At 33.5% G+C, this 15055-nt stretch overlaps 2 protein-coding genes across 2 annotated transcripts in view; one reads left to right on the top strand and one right to left on the bottom strand.

Moving 5' to 3' along the window:
• Positions 1-15055, top strand: part of LOC135845811 (hemicentin-1-like) — a 972708-nt gene that overhangs the window by 194868 nt on the left and 762785 nt on the right. The window lies entirely within an intron of this gene.
• Positions 1154-3570, bottom strand: LOC135843126 (aminomethyltransferase, mitochondrial). Its single transcript, XM_065360882.1, has 6 exons — positions 3387-3570; positions 3022-3300; positions 2252-2412; positions 1848-2170; positions 1678-1760; positions 1154-1597 (listed from the first exon to the last, which is right to left on the bottom strand). Exons 1-6 carry the CDS (start codon positions 3475-3477, stop codon positions 1248-1250), a joined length of 1287 nt encoding a protein of 428 aa, XP_065216954.1. The 5' UTR covers positions 3478-3570; the 3' UTR covers positions 1154-1247.

Raw genomic sequence — 15055 nt, forward strand, 5'->3', positions numbered from 1 at the left:
TCGGGCTTCAAATTGCTGTCAAAACTTTTTTATCTGCTCCTAGTTCTTTTTCTTCCACCTTAATTTAAACTGTTCTTCGCAAGACTTCCTTCTTTGAGCGAGTTGTTTCTTTGGAATTGTCAGATTTCCTTCAAGTAGTTGATAAATGAGCTAATATTCATACTCCAAATCTATGGTACCTAGGTTTGAAGTTGAGCAATGTTTAACAAAATATCATTTTTGAAAATCAATCTATTAAATTTCAATAGGGTGGGTTGTTTTTGACTTTTTTTTTCTTGAAAAATTAGTGGAGAGGTTTTGAAAAAAAGTTGCAGAGGGCTCAAAAGACTACCGAACATTTTTTGGCTTCCTGGCTTGAGCCATTAATTTTCTTCCAGGGTTTCAAATTTCTAAAATTGCATTGAGAATAGAAAAAAAAACACGTTTTTTGTCTTTCTGAAAGGTATATCCTCATATTATTATACCTACCTACTTAGAAAGAAGAAAACAGGTTTTGAATTTTATTTCACGTTTCCAGGGGTTTTGCATGACTTACAAAAGTAGGCAATACGATTTTGGGCCTATTTGTAATTTCTGTAAAATTGCCTAAAAAAGTAAACAAATTTCAAAAACAGAACTGTTCTCTTACTTCTAATTGTAAGTGGATAATAATGTGACCAACTGATCAATAATCAGCAAAAAAAAAATTTTTTTTCAATGATGTTCAATTTAAATATTTAAATTTAAAATCACCGTAGGTTTCATGCAGTCTTTTAAAGTATATCTACAACTTTTTATCAAATCTCACCTTCAGTTTTCAAAAAAAAAAAAAAAAAATGATTTGCTCTCACTCGCAATATGGTAGCAAACATAATCGTGTTTTTCTAAATTATGGTTGACGATTTTTAACAGTAAACTGAGCAAATTAACTTGATAATTGTTGTTTCATTCGCTGAGTAAACCAACCAAAAATATTTTGGTATTTCGCTCGGTTTGCTTTTAAATCGTCAACTTTAGTAAAATTTATATTTGTTTGCTCCCATGAACCTCGCTGGTACCAGCGTCTATTGAAGTTTTTGCGAGTTAATCACAATGTATGCCTCTACGGTTAGACAACAGAAAAAAAAACTTGAAAAAAAAATTTTTAGAAGTTGTTTAAAAATTACAAAATGTGTTCTTTCATATAAAAATTGATTTATTAAAAACTAATTGACTTATAATCATCATTACATAAAAAAATAAACACGAAGGAACTCTTACATAAAAAATTATTTAGGTGTTTTAGGTTTCGTGAAATATTTAGCCTCGACAAAAGGCATCTTAGAAACAGTAGCGTTGTGCAAATTATCTCGAATATTCACTCTTATATCGGTTTTTGATTTAGCATAGGCTGTTTGAACATATCCCATGGCTACATTAATACCCAAAGATGGAGCTGGGCAGCCGCTGGTAACTAATCCTACTACTTCGTCGTCGAATCCGATTATCTTGGAACCTTGACGAGCCGGAGCACCTCCAACTTTGATCAGACCGATACGTTTTTTATAAGTTCCATTTCGAATTTGATGCATTATTATCGAGTTACCAGGGAAATCGAGATCTGTTTTTCGTCTTTTACCTGAAGAAGAAATCACGAAATTAGTTTCAATTTTCTTTAAAGGGCAAAAGTCAAAATGGTATGATTTTTATTGAGCTTACCGATAGTCCAAGTGAGTCCTGCTTCAACGGGAGTGGTCGTTTCATCGATATCGTTTCCATGCAAACATAATCCAGCCTCAAGCCTATAAAAACAGACCATCGTTGATTCATTAGTCTCCTCAAATATCTTTATTAATCACAAAATTATTGGTGATGTTGCCAAAGCTCACCTAAGAGTATCTCTAGCTCCTAATCCGGCCAATTTGACAAGTTCATTTTGCAACAGCGTATTTACAATTTCCTCCGCATGTTTGGAAGGGACAGATATCTCCACACCATCTTCACCAGTGTATCCACACCTGGTAATGCGACAATTTTCTACTCCTGATATATTGGCTACAGTGCTCGTCATAAAATACAGATTTTCCATATCAACATCTACGTAGGGTTGTAAAATGCTCGCAGTCTTAGGTCCTTGGACGGCGATCAAGGATTGTTCCGATGAATCTAGGAATTCGACGTGGACATCTTTGCCATTTGATTTGAACCATTGCTTCAAAAAAATTATTCGATTAGAATCGTGAGAATTTTAATTTTAAAAAGAGGTGGTGGAGGGAGAGGAGGGGATATTTACCAGTCTATCGAGCAGTAATTCTTTGTCGACGGTTGTTCTGGAAGCATTGGATACGATGTATAAAGTGTCGTCTGAGATTTTGGTCACGATAAGGTCGTCGATAATACCACCGTTGGCATCGTTAATGTATAAACTGAGGGCACTTCGGCCTGGTTTCATGTCTGAAAATGAATCACATGGTTAATTTCGACTAATTAAGAGATTTTGTATGATGCTCAGATTTGCTCAGTTGTGTGAATGGTGCTTATTCATATTTAATAGCAAAATCGAGCATTTTTTTTTCATTTGAACGGTCGTTTTTGAGCCTACTAAACATGTTCTGAGAATTTTGGAGTGATTTTTGAACTGCTCAGATTTGTTGCAGAGGGTTTTATTGATTTACTAGCTCATTTATGAACAAATTTGATCATAAATGGTTGTTTGATTTTAACATTTGATTTAAAAAGATGGAAAAGTTCGAATTGAATGGCTAAATGTACTTTTCGTTTTGAAGTGATCAAATTTGCTCAAAAATTTTCAATTCATCAATTCAAAATTATGAGCAAAATCGAGCAATGTAAAATGATCAAATTGAGCTAATTACGTATTTTAAAAAGTAAATTGAATCAAAATAGTCCAAGCCAAAACATATCCAAAGTAGGTATCTTGATTTTTTCACTCAAGATTTCAATGAAAGAATTAATTTATAAATTGAAATCCTTTTAGAAAATAATTTTTGTCGAATTCATGGTCAATAAAAATTTTAAAAATGAATGCACAAAAAAACTTACTAGCAACATCGGTCACACATAAAGATTCGATAAATTCCACAGCATGTTTGCCTCGAACGTAGCTCTGCAGCATGTGAGAGACGTCGAAAATAGAGCAATTGGTTCTCGTATGCAAATGAGAAGCACTTATACTGGCATCTTCATACTGAATGGGTAAATAGAATCCAGCGAAATTGACCATTTTTCCATTTCGATTCACGTGCAAATCATACAAACTGGTTTTCTGCACTTCTTCGACAGGTTTAGGCTTCGTTTGAGGCGACGTTGATAAAGGGCGTCCTGCGAAACACATCCACAAATTAAAAATTTATATCCACGAAAACAAAAAACCAACTTGCAATACTCGAAAAAAAAATCACACTTACTTAATCTATGAGGTGCCACAGCCAAAGTATTAAATTCACGTTTAGCACAAGCGCATTTTACAACTTCACGTATCACTCGGTTGGATTTCATTTTGAAGTTTAAATTCGTCGACGAGGTACTCCAATTTTGTTGAACACTTCGCCAGACGACAGAGTAACACGATATGAGCAAAATTTTCCTTCAAAGGAGATTTTATATGAGAAATCCGAACATAATAATCTGTTTATCAATGTAGCCTGACAACACGAGATCATCAGCAGGGGGTCTAATTAGTGTAATCTGCGGTTAAAGGTTATAAGATGCGCGTGAAGCGTGAATTAAATAAAAAGAACCAACGTAATTAAAGTTTATCTGTCAAATGCGAATCGATATTGAGTAATTGAACCAATAAACGCTGCTTTTGATTTGGTTTCGTGTGGAAATTAGATATTTCTACGTTTCTAATAACTTTTTTCTGAAATTTCTCGTAGAATTTTTACTCGTCGATTTTAATTTGGTTTAGTGATCGACGCGTGATAATTATTTTGCCTTCGATTGAATCGTGATCTGGATCAAGGCACGAGGGAGCGCACGTTGTTTTATAATATTTAATTAATTTCTGTACTGCGTTGCAGTTTTTCATCAGGCAGGTGGTTGAGTTCTCAAAATGGGGGGGGGGGAGATCGTTTGACGTATGAGGATTTTAAATTACTCGTTAAGATCGATTATGATACGAGCAAAATGTTGTTTTTGGAGGTTTTAAAATTTGAACTTTTTTTGTCAATCTTTTCAACCCGAGATTCGCTTTGAAAAATTAATTTCCAGTGACAAGAATTTTAAGATCAATATTTTGAACCAATGAAACCGTTTGATGGGATTTCCTCCCTTCGTCGTCTTATTCGAGGGTTCTCAAAAAAACCTACATTCAAAACAGAAAATTCACGAAAAATAATTTGTGAATTTTGGTCTTTGAAGGTTGAAGGATTTTGACAAAATTCAGCAAAGAGTTTCATTTTGAGTCGGAAAAATCCCAGCTCCGGAGGTGTTCCTGAAAGAGAGATAATGGTTCATCAAAAAAGAGGAATAATTATCGTAAAAATCATGATTTTTTTCGCTCTAGGCCCCCCCCCCACTCACCCAGCTAGCCAGTCAGTTTTGGGAAACATGGCAAAGTTCCGAAAGATACATTTCAGGCACCTACTTGATAATATTTTGAAGTCTAATGATGCAATTTTTTTGATCATTCTTGCCAATTTCAATGAATCGAAAAAACTTGATAAGTTTTTAGCAATTCTTCTCGATTTTTTGAAATCGATAGTTCTAGCTCGTATGTAGTGTAGGTGCATGTAGTCTGATGTTTAACGCGAAATATGTTTTTTCCCATAGTAGATGAGTAAACTTGATACGTCAGTGGAACTTTTATTGAAAACAATCACGTTTGCGTAATTCAAAGGGCATTATCGTAGCAAAATTATTTATTATCAGCGCTGTTATTCTGAGTTTTACCCAATTAACGTGCGATTTTTTCCACATTTTGAAATCAAATATACCTATCAGATATTTTTTTTTTTTTTGGAGTGGCAAAAAACTGATAATGTATTTAAGGAAAATGATCATAAATTCTTGATTTTTGGTGAATTTCCCTAAAAATATAGAAATTGAACGAAGGCTCAGGTTCTTTTTAGTAAGTACGTATTTTATGGGAGAATTTTCAAGTTTCACAAAAAATTAGTTTCAGTTTCAAAAGTAAAATATAACCATGTGTTTTATGAAATGATTTTTACGTGGTAAGCACCAAATTGACTCTTCATTTTTACCTATTTGTCTTGAATGGGTTTGTCAGGTGCTCAAAACGATTTTAATTCTTTGTTTCAATCTCCCTTAACACCATCCCCCCTTCTAAAAAACCAGCTTGAAAATGACAAATGTTTTAATGAGGACCAGAAAATGAATACGATTTGATTCGACTTGTTAAAGGATAGGTAAAAGACTTTTTGAGATAAAAGGTACTCGAATTTGATTGCACCCATTCTTCCTGTCCTTATTAATTTTAACGTTTTCCACATTCATCGATTCATCGAACATCAATGAAGAGTCAGAACCGTGCTCAATTTTGTCAACTCAATTATCTAGTCTAATTTAAATTCAAAACCAGATGCCTATGATTTGCTCTGCAGCAAAATTATTTATTGGGTTATTGTAAAAAAATCTTCTATGATTTAAATAATTCACAAATGTACGAGTAAAAGACGATCAAACTAAAAATACATCAGAAAATTATCAAACTTTGCTCCTTGGGAGGTATAAGTACATATATGTACGTTTGAACCCGATAACCTCGTCGTATTATCAGCAGGAATTAATTTTTGAGAGAAAATGATAACCACTGCTAGACACCTTGTGTAACATTTATCGACTTTGATTAACTTGCACTTAAAATAATTGAATGTATCATGTACTCGTATGCTTGCATTTATTAAATTTTACAAAATTCTTATATGGCTGTTGATGAAAAAAAAAGAATACTTACTTCTACTCTTGCCAGATTTGGGAAATTATGATGGAATTTTCCGTGTAATACATCTAGAAATAAGTTTCGAGCACAAATTTCGCCCCTCACCATAAAATCTAGCTATCACACGGGATTCGCAGAGGAAGGGTGAGCCTATTTTTTCAGAATTTTCTATCACTGTGGTGGGCGTGAAATTAATAGTGAAAACTTCGAACCGCAAAAGGATGGCCACATGATCTGTTTTCTCCAAAATGTGTATTTTTATGAGTAGGTAGTAGGTCCTTTTTTCCAACATGATTGTAAAATTCAATATTTGTCTGCAACAGGCTCATTTCTTCAAGGTGGAATTTGGATTTTTTTTCATTTTCGAGCCAATTTCGATTTTTTTTTCTAATTCGCCTTAAATCGAAAAATTAATCCAAATTTTTGAAAATTGCTCCTCAAATTGATTAACGTAGTCATCCTTGAAATATTACGCCTTAGTGCTAGGGTGTTGTAATGCATTTGGGCCTTTTTTATGAAATTTTTTCAAACGCTCAATTTTCAAAAATTCATTGAAAATTAGAAAAAGATTTACTTACTTACTTATTCGATTTGGTCACATACGTGTATTTCTGGTTTCACATAAGACATTGATTACAAAGATGGGTGACAAAATTTTCGGTTTAGTATGCGTCGAATTATTGAATTTATTATTCTTTTTTCCCCCGCAGATTAAACGAGATTATTGACCAATAATAAATTTCAAAATTTATAAGTATGTAGGTACTTCACAGCACGGATAAAAAAAATTACTTCAGAGCACACTGATTTACCCTTCAAAGGTTCTCCAAGTTTCCATGTTGGTGAAACAAATTGCTTTGAAAAGTGCAATAGGGTGCGCTGTCCAATAAATTAAGTCACAATAAAGTCGAGTTTTCAAAGAAAAATTATTTTGTAAAACGAAAGTTTTGAAAAAGCTCAATCTGTTCATTTCCATCAAAATAGATAAATATAAATTGGAAATTTTTTTCAAACATAACTCAACAACATGAGTAAAAAAACATTAGTCAAAAGCACTTTTTGAATACATTTTTAAAAAAATTGATAAGAGAAAAAATCGTAATAAGTAGTACAAGGTCATCTGGCATTTCCCAAGATGAACAAAAATACAAACTTGGTGAAAGAAATGCCTTTGACCAAAACACGAAAAAACAAAAATAGATGGTTTTTTTAAAAATCAAATTCATTAAATCTTGTTGGAAACTATGACGGTAAACTTGTCGAAATTGAAAGCTTTGAGGTGTGAGTAACTGTATCAGATGTTGAAATATGAAGATGAGCGTAGAAAGAAATGGTAAACAAAAACACAAATCCATGTGCAAGGTCAGTCGGTTATTTTATTGACTTTTTAAGGCTATGAATTTGTGTTTTTGTTTACTATTTCTTTCTATGCTCGTCTTCATACTCCAACAAACCAACATCTGATTCAGTGGCAAGCAAAATAATTAATTCAGCTTTTCCAAAATGAAAGAAAATTCTATGCTGCAGCATTCGCTTCGAAGCAAAAACGTTTCTATCATTAGTTACCCCCCCCCCCTCATCACTACAAAGCTTTCAATTTCGCTGCGTTTTTTGCTCTAATTTGCAACAAAAATTTTCGTTTTCTTTATTTTTTGGGCAAATTCATTTCTTTTATTTTTGCTCAACTTAGGAAATGTCAAGTGACGTTTTTATTAGTTTTTTAAAAATGTTTACAAAAAGTGCTTTTGACTAATGTTCTTTACGTAACGTTGTTGAATTATTTTTGAAAAAAATTTCCAAAATGATTTGAGCTTCTTTAAAAGTTTCATTTTTCGAAATGATTTCTCTTGGAAAGCTCAACTTTTTTGTGATTTGGCCAATTGGGTAGGTAAGGTACCCTACCCCATTTCAAAGCAATTTGTTTCCCCAACATGGAAACCGAGAAAACCTCCAAAGGGTTAAAAGTGGTCTTGCATTTTGACAACAATGGCATAGATCGCCGCAGAATCTGAAGTATTTTTATTTTGGACTGTAACATTTTTTCCAAAACACATTGGATAGCGAAAGGAGCGAAAAACCCATAATTTTTTCAAAAAATTCTGCCTCTTCAAGACCTCGCCTCCCTTCGAAGGACTCCTCCGAACTTGAAATTTATTCTGAATACCTAACTTTCAACTTAGAATGAAGGTCTCAGTTGAATTTGATGCTGGGGGCTCCAAATTGGTTTGAAACCATCACCAGTAAACTTGTGTGGTCGAAAGTAAGCTACAAAAAAACTTCAAGTTTTCTATGTCAATTTGATAAAATTTTGATTTTTTACATTTTTGATCCGTATTTTGAATGTTTAAAAATTCTCAAAAAAATCAAAAAATGAATTCAGATTGTTTAAAAGTGAACCACCGCCAGTGCTGGAGGAGTTCCTTCATCAGCGTGTCGGGAATCAAAGTTGATTCAGTTTTCGTGACGAGTATACGACACGTGCTCTGCACCGATTTTTAAAAATCGTTCTTCAAATTGATTAATTGGGACATCCTTATTATTGAATCTTAGTGCCAGGATGTTTTAATGCATTTGGGCCTTTTTTATGAAATTTTTTCAAACGCTCAATTTTTAAAAATTCATCAAAAATCGGAAAAAAATTCAATTACTTGCTATAAAATTTTGCCCTGTATATTTCTTGACGCATAGTTGAAATATTTTTGTCATTTGAATTGAAATGTCTCCCTTGTAAAGATATGAAGTAATTTGCTACACATCAACCAATCTTACATTTTGTTCGTGTTTTTTTTTGTTCTAGGTGAGTACAAATTTTCTTTATAAAGTGAAGATACATAATAAAAAATGTAATTAAGGAAATAAGTGAGTTAAATTGTTATTATGATATGATAATCGTAGAATTAGATGTTGCTGATGCTGACAATTGTGCTTGAAATTGCTTATTTTATCACTTCACTTTGCCAAAAAATGTTCATTTTCAATTGAAAAAAAAAAAAAGAAAAAACACGGAATAATAAATTATAAAATTTCTAACATTTTTCTAAAAATTGAAATAAAACATCAAGTTTATTTTAGTAGGTATTTTTTACTCAGGATTTGAAACCCTTGTCTTCAACTATCGAGTAAGTAATGTACCAAGTTATTTCTGTGTACAACCTGCTGATTCCCAGAACCAAAAAGCCAATCGTCATCATTTCAGACTATTACAATATTGAAATTGTCGAAGGGTCATTTTTTTCCAAAATCCATTTAATTGTTGGGATCAGAGACGAGCACTTTTAGTACCTATGTAATTCTTTTGTAAGCAAAATGAGCATCTAAAAAGTTGGTAAAAAAGTGCATGTTCCCAACCGTAAAAGTCATCCCAGTGATCTTCATTTTTCTGGTTTTAGCTAGGACGAATTTGTTGCGAAGGAAAAAAGCTTTTCGAACGTATTCAATACTCATTTCACTTTCATCACAGTTTCTAACATCACAGCCACATTATCATCTTAGTGTGTTTTTTCGCCCATCTTTCGGCTTTCTCAATATTCTTGGTTCAAAAAACAATCGAATTAGCTTGAAAATCTGATACCTACAAACAACACAAACACGCTCATCATCATCATCATCTAGTAGAATTTGCTTACACGCCATAAAAACCTACACACAGTAGTGTAAAACGAGGCAACTTTTTTTTTTTTGAAAAAAATTACATACGTACCCTACCAACACCGCAACCCAGCCCAGTAACAACAGAAAGCAGATGCTAAAACTGCTGTTTCATGGCAGTAATTTTTCGAAATATCACAGCGGGATCGTATTTTTAATAATGTAGCCGGCGAAGATTTATAACTGGCTATTAGACGGTGCTTTAATCTTGTAAACGTTTTGCAGAATTTACGACGAGGCCCCCGGTTCGTAAAATCACATTAGAACTGCGCTGTGCCCTGCTCTGCCTCTGTACTGTTGTGTATACTACTTATTCGACGATTCGTTGCTTTCTCTATGGTATTGCTTGCTGCATAACCTTCCTCTCTGTCCCCATGAGCCTCGACTCGAGTAAAATAGTACAACGCGTTACGTTAATATTTTGCTCGCTACAGTGTAAATATTCTGTACTAGTGTACTTTCCTCCTCCTCCACCTTCGCTATTCCTCATTTTCCACGACGAATGTGCGAAAAGTCATATACGTATGTAAGGGTTGGGGTGTGAGCGACGTGATATGCGCCTATTGTACCCAAACCCATTATCGCCGGCACATATTTGTACATAGCACAATATATACTACGTACATACAGTGGTACTTCACGACTCGACTACGAGTATACCAACACATACGGTGCAAAAACTTTGGCACGAATTCTGACGAGAAAAACTCATCGTCGCGTTAGATTTTTCTCATTTATTATTGCGGTTTTGTGGTGGGCGCCTGCCTCCGTGCCATTTTTCGCCAGCATTGCGCTCGTACTTCTTCCTTGTTCCTTTTTCTTGGCCGTTGCGACTGTTGGCAGGGAGGCTGGAGGAGGAAGTTGCAGACCGAGCCGCGAAAATGCGGCTAAATTATTAATAAAAGTCGTGTAAGGTTTATTTGCGAATAACCCAACGAAGCTATTGTCGCATTTATAAGGATATAATAGTATGTAGACGATGATGTGTGGCTGTGTGTGGGTTGGGATCTGTGATTTCAGTTTTTTTTTTCCTTCTTGGAAGAAAAACCAGGCGATGAAAGTGTACAAAATTATGGAAGTATTTCATGGGGGAAAGGGGTTGGAAGGTGGATTAGATGAGTATTGATGACGATTGTGACAATTTTCTGTCGTAATTTGTCCAGTTACGCAAAACTGTTCTGCTCGCAGAAGAATGTAACGATCTTGAAGTACTTGTATGGATTGGTAGGGTTCATAGAATCTGTTCTATAGTTTGTCAGAAGTTCATTTGTACAATTATTATTATCATCGAGTTTTATTTTTTGGTTTTTTAAAGTAATAAAATTAAAAGTAACCAATGAGCAAAAAGCAAAAATTCGATTGCAATTAGCGAATTAGAATTTGCAGCGCGGTTTTGTTATTGTACCTAAAGTACAGTAGTCGTGGAAATCAGGTGGAGTAAGTGATCTATGTATATATCCATGGGTCGACTTGACCTTTTTTTTTGTTGAAAAACTGTAGTGAAGAAGCGATATAAAATTGTGCGAGGGAATTTCAAAAGACTGTAGGAAAAATGTTGGATCCCCAACTCGAACCATCACTTCTCTATCGGAGTTTCAAATTGTAGAACATGCGTTGAAAATACCTACGAAATTTTTGTGTTAATTGATCATGTATTAACCTTACTTAGATCAAGTCATTTTGAACAATTTCTGAATGCTTAGTAAAAAAATCGTACCTATCATTTTCGCAAATCCTGCAAAACCCTTGGAAAGGTGAGAAATATTCAAAAATTGTTTTCTTCGTTCTAAATAAATGTCGGTAATGTGAGTGTGATCAATCAAATCAACACAAAAAAAACTTGTTTTTTGCATTTTAATGTGTATTTCAAAATTTCAAACTCCTGTAAAAAAAAAAGTGATTTTCCAGTAAGAAATTGAAAATATTTCCAATAGTCTTTTGAGATCTCCTTACCTACAACTTTTTATCGAATCCCTCCTCTAATTTTCAAAGAAAGGTCGAAGTCGACCTACTCCAGTTTCCAATCCCCCATTTTCCTTTTCTCGGATTCGTGTGATTGCTGGAGCTCACGTAATATTTGAAGAGGGCCCTAGATGTGCCTTTAAGGGGCTTTAATTTTTAGTGCTAAGAGTGTTGTAATGCATTTTGGGCTTTTTTATAACAAATTTTCAAACGTTCAATTTTCAAATAAATATTGGTCAAAAATCAGGAAAAAAGTTACCTACTTGCTTCTTTTTCGTTGAAAAATGGCGTTTATCCGTTCCCTAATTCTTAGTTTTTCTGAAAAAAACCTATGGCAAACGTCCGCATACGGTCATTGAACAGGAATTTTTTAGCGTTCTGAACCTTCTTTTCAAAAAGGGAGCCACGTTCATTTAAAATTTTGCTCACCGTTTTCCTCACGGTGATTGGAATTGTGGCAATCATTATTACGGCGACAAGTTTTGTATAGTATTACTTCAAAGTTTTCATACCACTCTTCGTCGGACATGAAGAGCTTGTACAAGCACCGATCCAATGTGAACGTTCTATAATATTTTTTGTTTTTTGTGATCGGATTACTTTCTTCTTTGGTTACTTCGAACTGAAATCTAGGATCTTCTTTGTCCGGTTTCCATCGGATGCACTTTGATCCATCCTGTTTAGTAACTGCGACGAACGTTTTGGAAATTACTGCATCCTGAAAATTGAAAATAAATTGATAAAAAACAGAAATATTGCAACAACTAGGCTCTCAAAAAGTAGATTTTGGAATTTTTTTTCAACGGTTCTCCGTCTTGGATCATTGCTGGAGCCCAGCTCATTACTTAGGAGGCTGAAATTAGGTAAATGTTCGAAGATTTGTGTTTCTCAATGTGTCTTTGTATGTATGTTTTTCTCGCTCTGAAAAAGTGCATTTTGAACTTTTTATGAAATGAATTTTGATTTTGTTACCCTGTTCTGGAAGTCATCTTGAAAGAATTAGGAGACCGAAAATTCACGTTGTCCTTTAGAGTGATCGGGTTCGAGGAAATGTCTTAGAATCCCAGAAGGTAGTCTTGATGAGTTGAAGTAATGAGAAAATAGATAGCAGTTGAATAAGTTAGAAATGAGAATGAAAGGTGAACTTGAAAAATTTCGAAAGAATCGAAATCGACTGATTTCAAAAATTTACGTATATTCAAGACGTGTAATTCAACTACAGGTACCTCTACCCACATAGTTATATACCTACTGATAAATCTTCAAATTTGAATTTAAGGAATGCGGCTTCATTAGTACATACACAATACCGGCTACACGTCAAATTTTTCTCGGTAATATTCCTCAAAATTTAGCTGAATTCAGTCTCCAATTGAGAAAAATAACTGCTTACTTATACTATTATACTAACAATAAATTTAGTAGGTATTATGCAAACTCAATTTTCTTCGGAATGCTTAAAATCAATATTCATGTGCTTGATTTCACTTTTTTTCATTTTCAAATTAGATTTGAAGACAATTTTGTATAATAGAACGAATGTACATATATAGGTGTACCTTCACGATATTATGTTAATGATCGTGAAATATGGGTGGGTAGTGGGTACTGGGTAGGGTAAATAAAATCCGTTTTATAGTCTGTCAGAAGTTGAATTTTTTAGATTTTTGATGTATTAAAAAAAGTAACCAATGAGCAAAAAGCAAAAATTCTATTGCAATTAGCGAATTAGAATTATCAGCGCAGTTGCATTGTCACTATCACGATTTCTTCTCTGAATACTTTCAACTTACCAACTACCTATGTAATAAACCAAACCAACAATTCCAAGGGGGGAAGGAGGGACGCTAAATCGAAGTTACAAGTCCTCAATTTTCAGCCCCCCCCGTGCAACTGTTTTGTGAAAAAAAATCGAAGTATGTACTTGAATTCTTTTTTTTATTGTTTGAAGAAATGTACTATGGTACAAACTTGAATGCTAAATCTTAGATTTAGAGCAATTTCCAAATTTTCATCAAACTTTCGTTGTAATTCTAATCTTGTTTTCGCATTTTACTACATTTATTCTGTTCCGTGGCAGAATGATGTTTATTAAGTAACCATGAATCCAACATACATCAAAGGGTCCAATATATTCAGTGGTGGATCGTTGAACTTGATAACCAATAGCGATGAAACTGTTTTCACTGAAAAAAAAAAGAAGCTCTCATGTGGAGTCATTACCAAGTTCATCTGCAAAAATCCACTCTTACATTATTTTTTCAAATTCTTTCATTTTTTAGTTTATGGCAATTTTTCGATATTTTTGAACTTTCCTTTGGAGGGACGTCCACAAAAAAAGCCCTGCCAATAATAGTCCTGGAAACTAAATGAACTGAGTAATCTGTAGGGTGGTCGACTTAATTCTACTTTTTCTTGAAAAATTGAAATGAAGAATCGATAAAAAATTGTGCGAGGTAACTTCAAAAGACTGCAGGAAAAATTTTGAATTCCCAACTTGAACCATCACTTTTCTATCGAGGTTTCAAATTTTCATAGCATATTCATTGAAAATAATGATGAAAAAAAATTTGTGATAATTAATCATATAATTATGTATATTACAATAAGTCATTTTGCACAATTTGTGAATGCTTAGCTAAAAAAAAAAAACATCATTTTTGCAAGTCGTACAAAACCCTTGAAAAGGTGAAACATTTTCAAAAATAGCTTCCTTCGTTCTGAATAAATAAATATACCTAATATGAGTAGGTATGATCAATCAACACAAAAAAAAAATGTTTTTCAAAAAAAAAAACTTGTTTTTGCATTTTATGTAGATGAATTTTAAAATTTGAAACTCCGGTAGAAAAGTGATTTTCAAGTAAGAAATTCAAAATTTTTCCAACAGTCTTTTGAGATCTCCTTACAACTTTTTATCGAATCACCCCTTTAATTTTCAAAAAAAATCCAAAGTCAATCCTTCCTAGTTTACAATCCCCCATTTGCCTTTAGCTTTGAAATAATGATTTTTTTCAAGTTTAAATATTTTACCAAAAGATAAAGCTTACCGTTACTCCTTGTCCTTCTCCGGGCTATCTAAGAATAGATTTATGAATGAATTTTTTTTCAACGGTTCTCCGTTTCAAGTCATTGTTGGAGCCTTCTTCATTACGAGACTTAAATTAGGTAAATGTTCGAAGGTTTAAGTATTTTTTAATGCTTCTTTGTAGTTACTTACTTTTATTTTTAGCTTTGAAAAAATGCAGAGACTAAAAATTCATGTTGTCCTTTCGAGTGAGTAATCGGGTTCGGGGAAATGTCTTAGAATCCCAGAAGGTAGTCTGATTTTTTATTATGGAGGTCTCAGTTATATTGTAAATACCCATCTGATTCGCTTTACACCACGCACTGCGATATTTTGATAAGTTGAAGTAATGAAAAAATAGAAGTTCAATAAGTAAGAAAGGAGAATGAAAGGTGGACTTGAAAAATTTCTTTCATAATAATCGAAATCAACTGATTTCAAAAATCTATATTCTAGTGTAATTCAACTAGGTACAGGTACATTAGGTACCTACAATG

The sequence above is a fragment of the Planococcus citri genome, chromosome 4, assembly GCF_950023065.1.
Source record: "Planococcus citri chromosome 4, ihPlaCitr1.1, whole genome shotgun sequence".
Classification (NCBI taxonomy): domain Eukaryota; kingdom Metazoa; phylum Arthropoda; class Insecta; order Hemiptera; family Pseudococcidae; genus Planococcus; species Planococcus citri.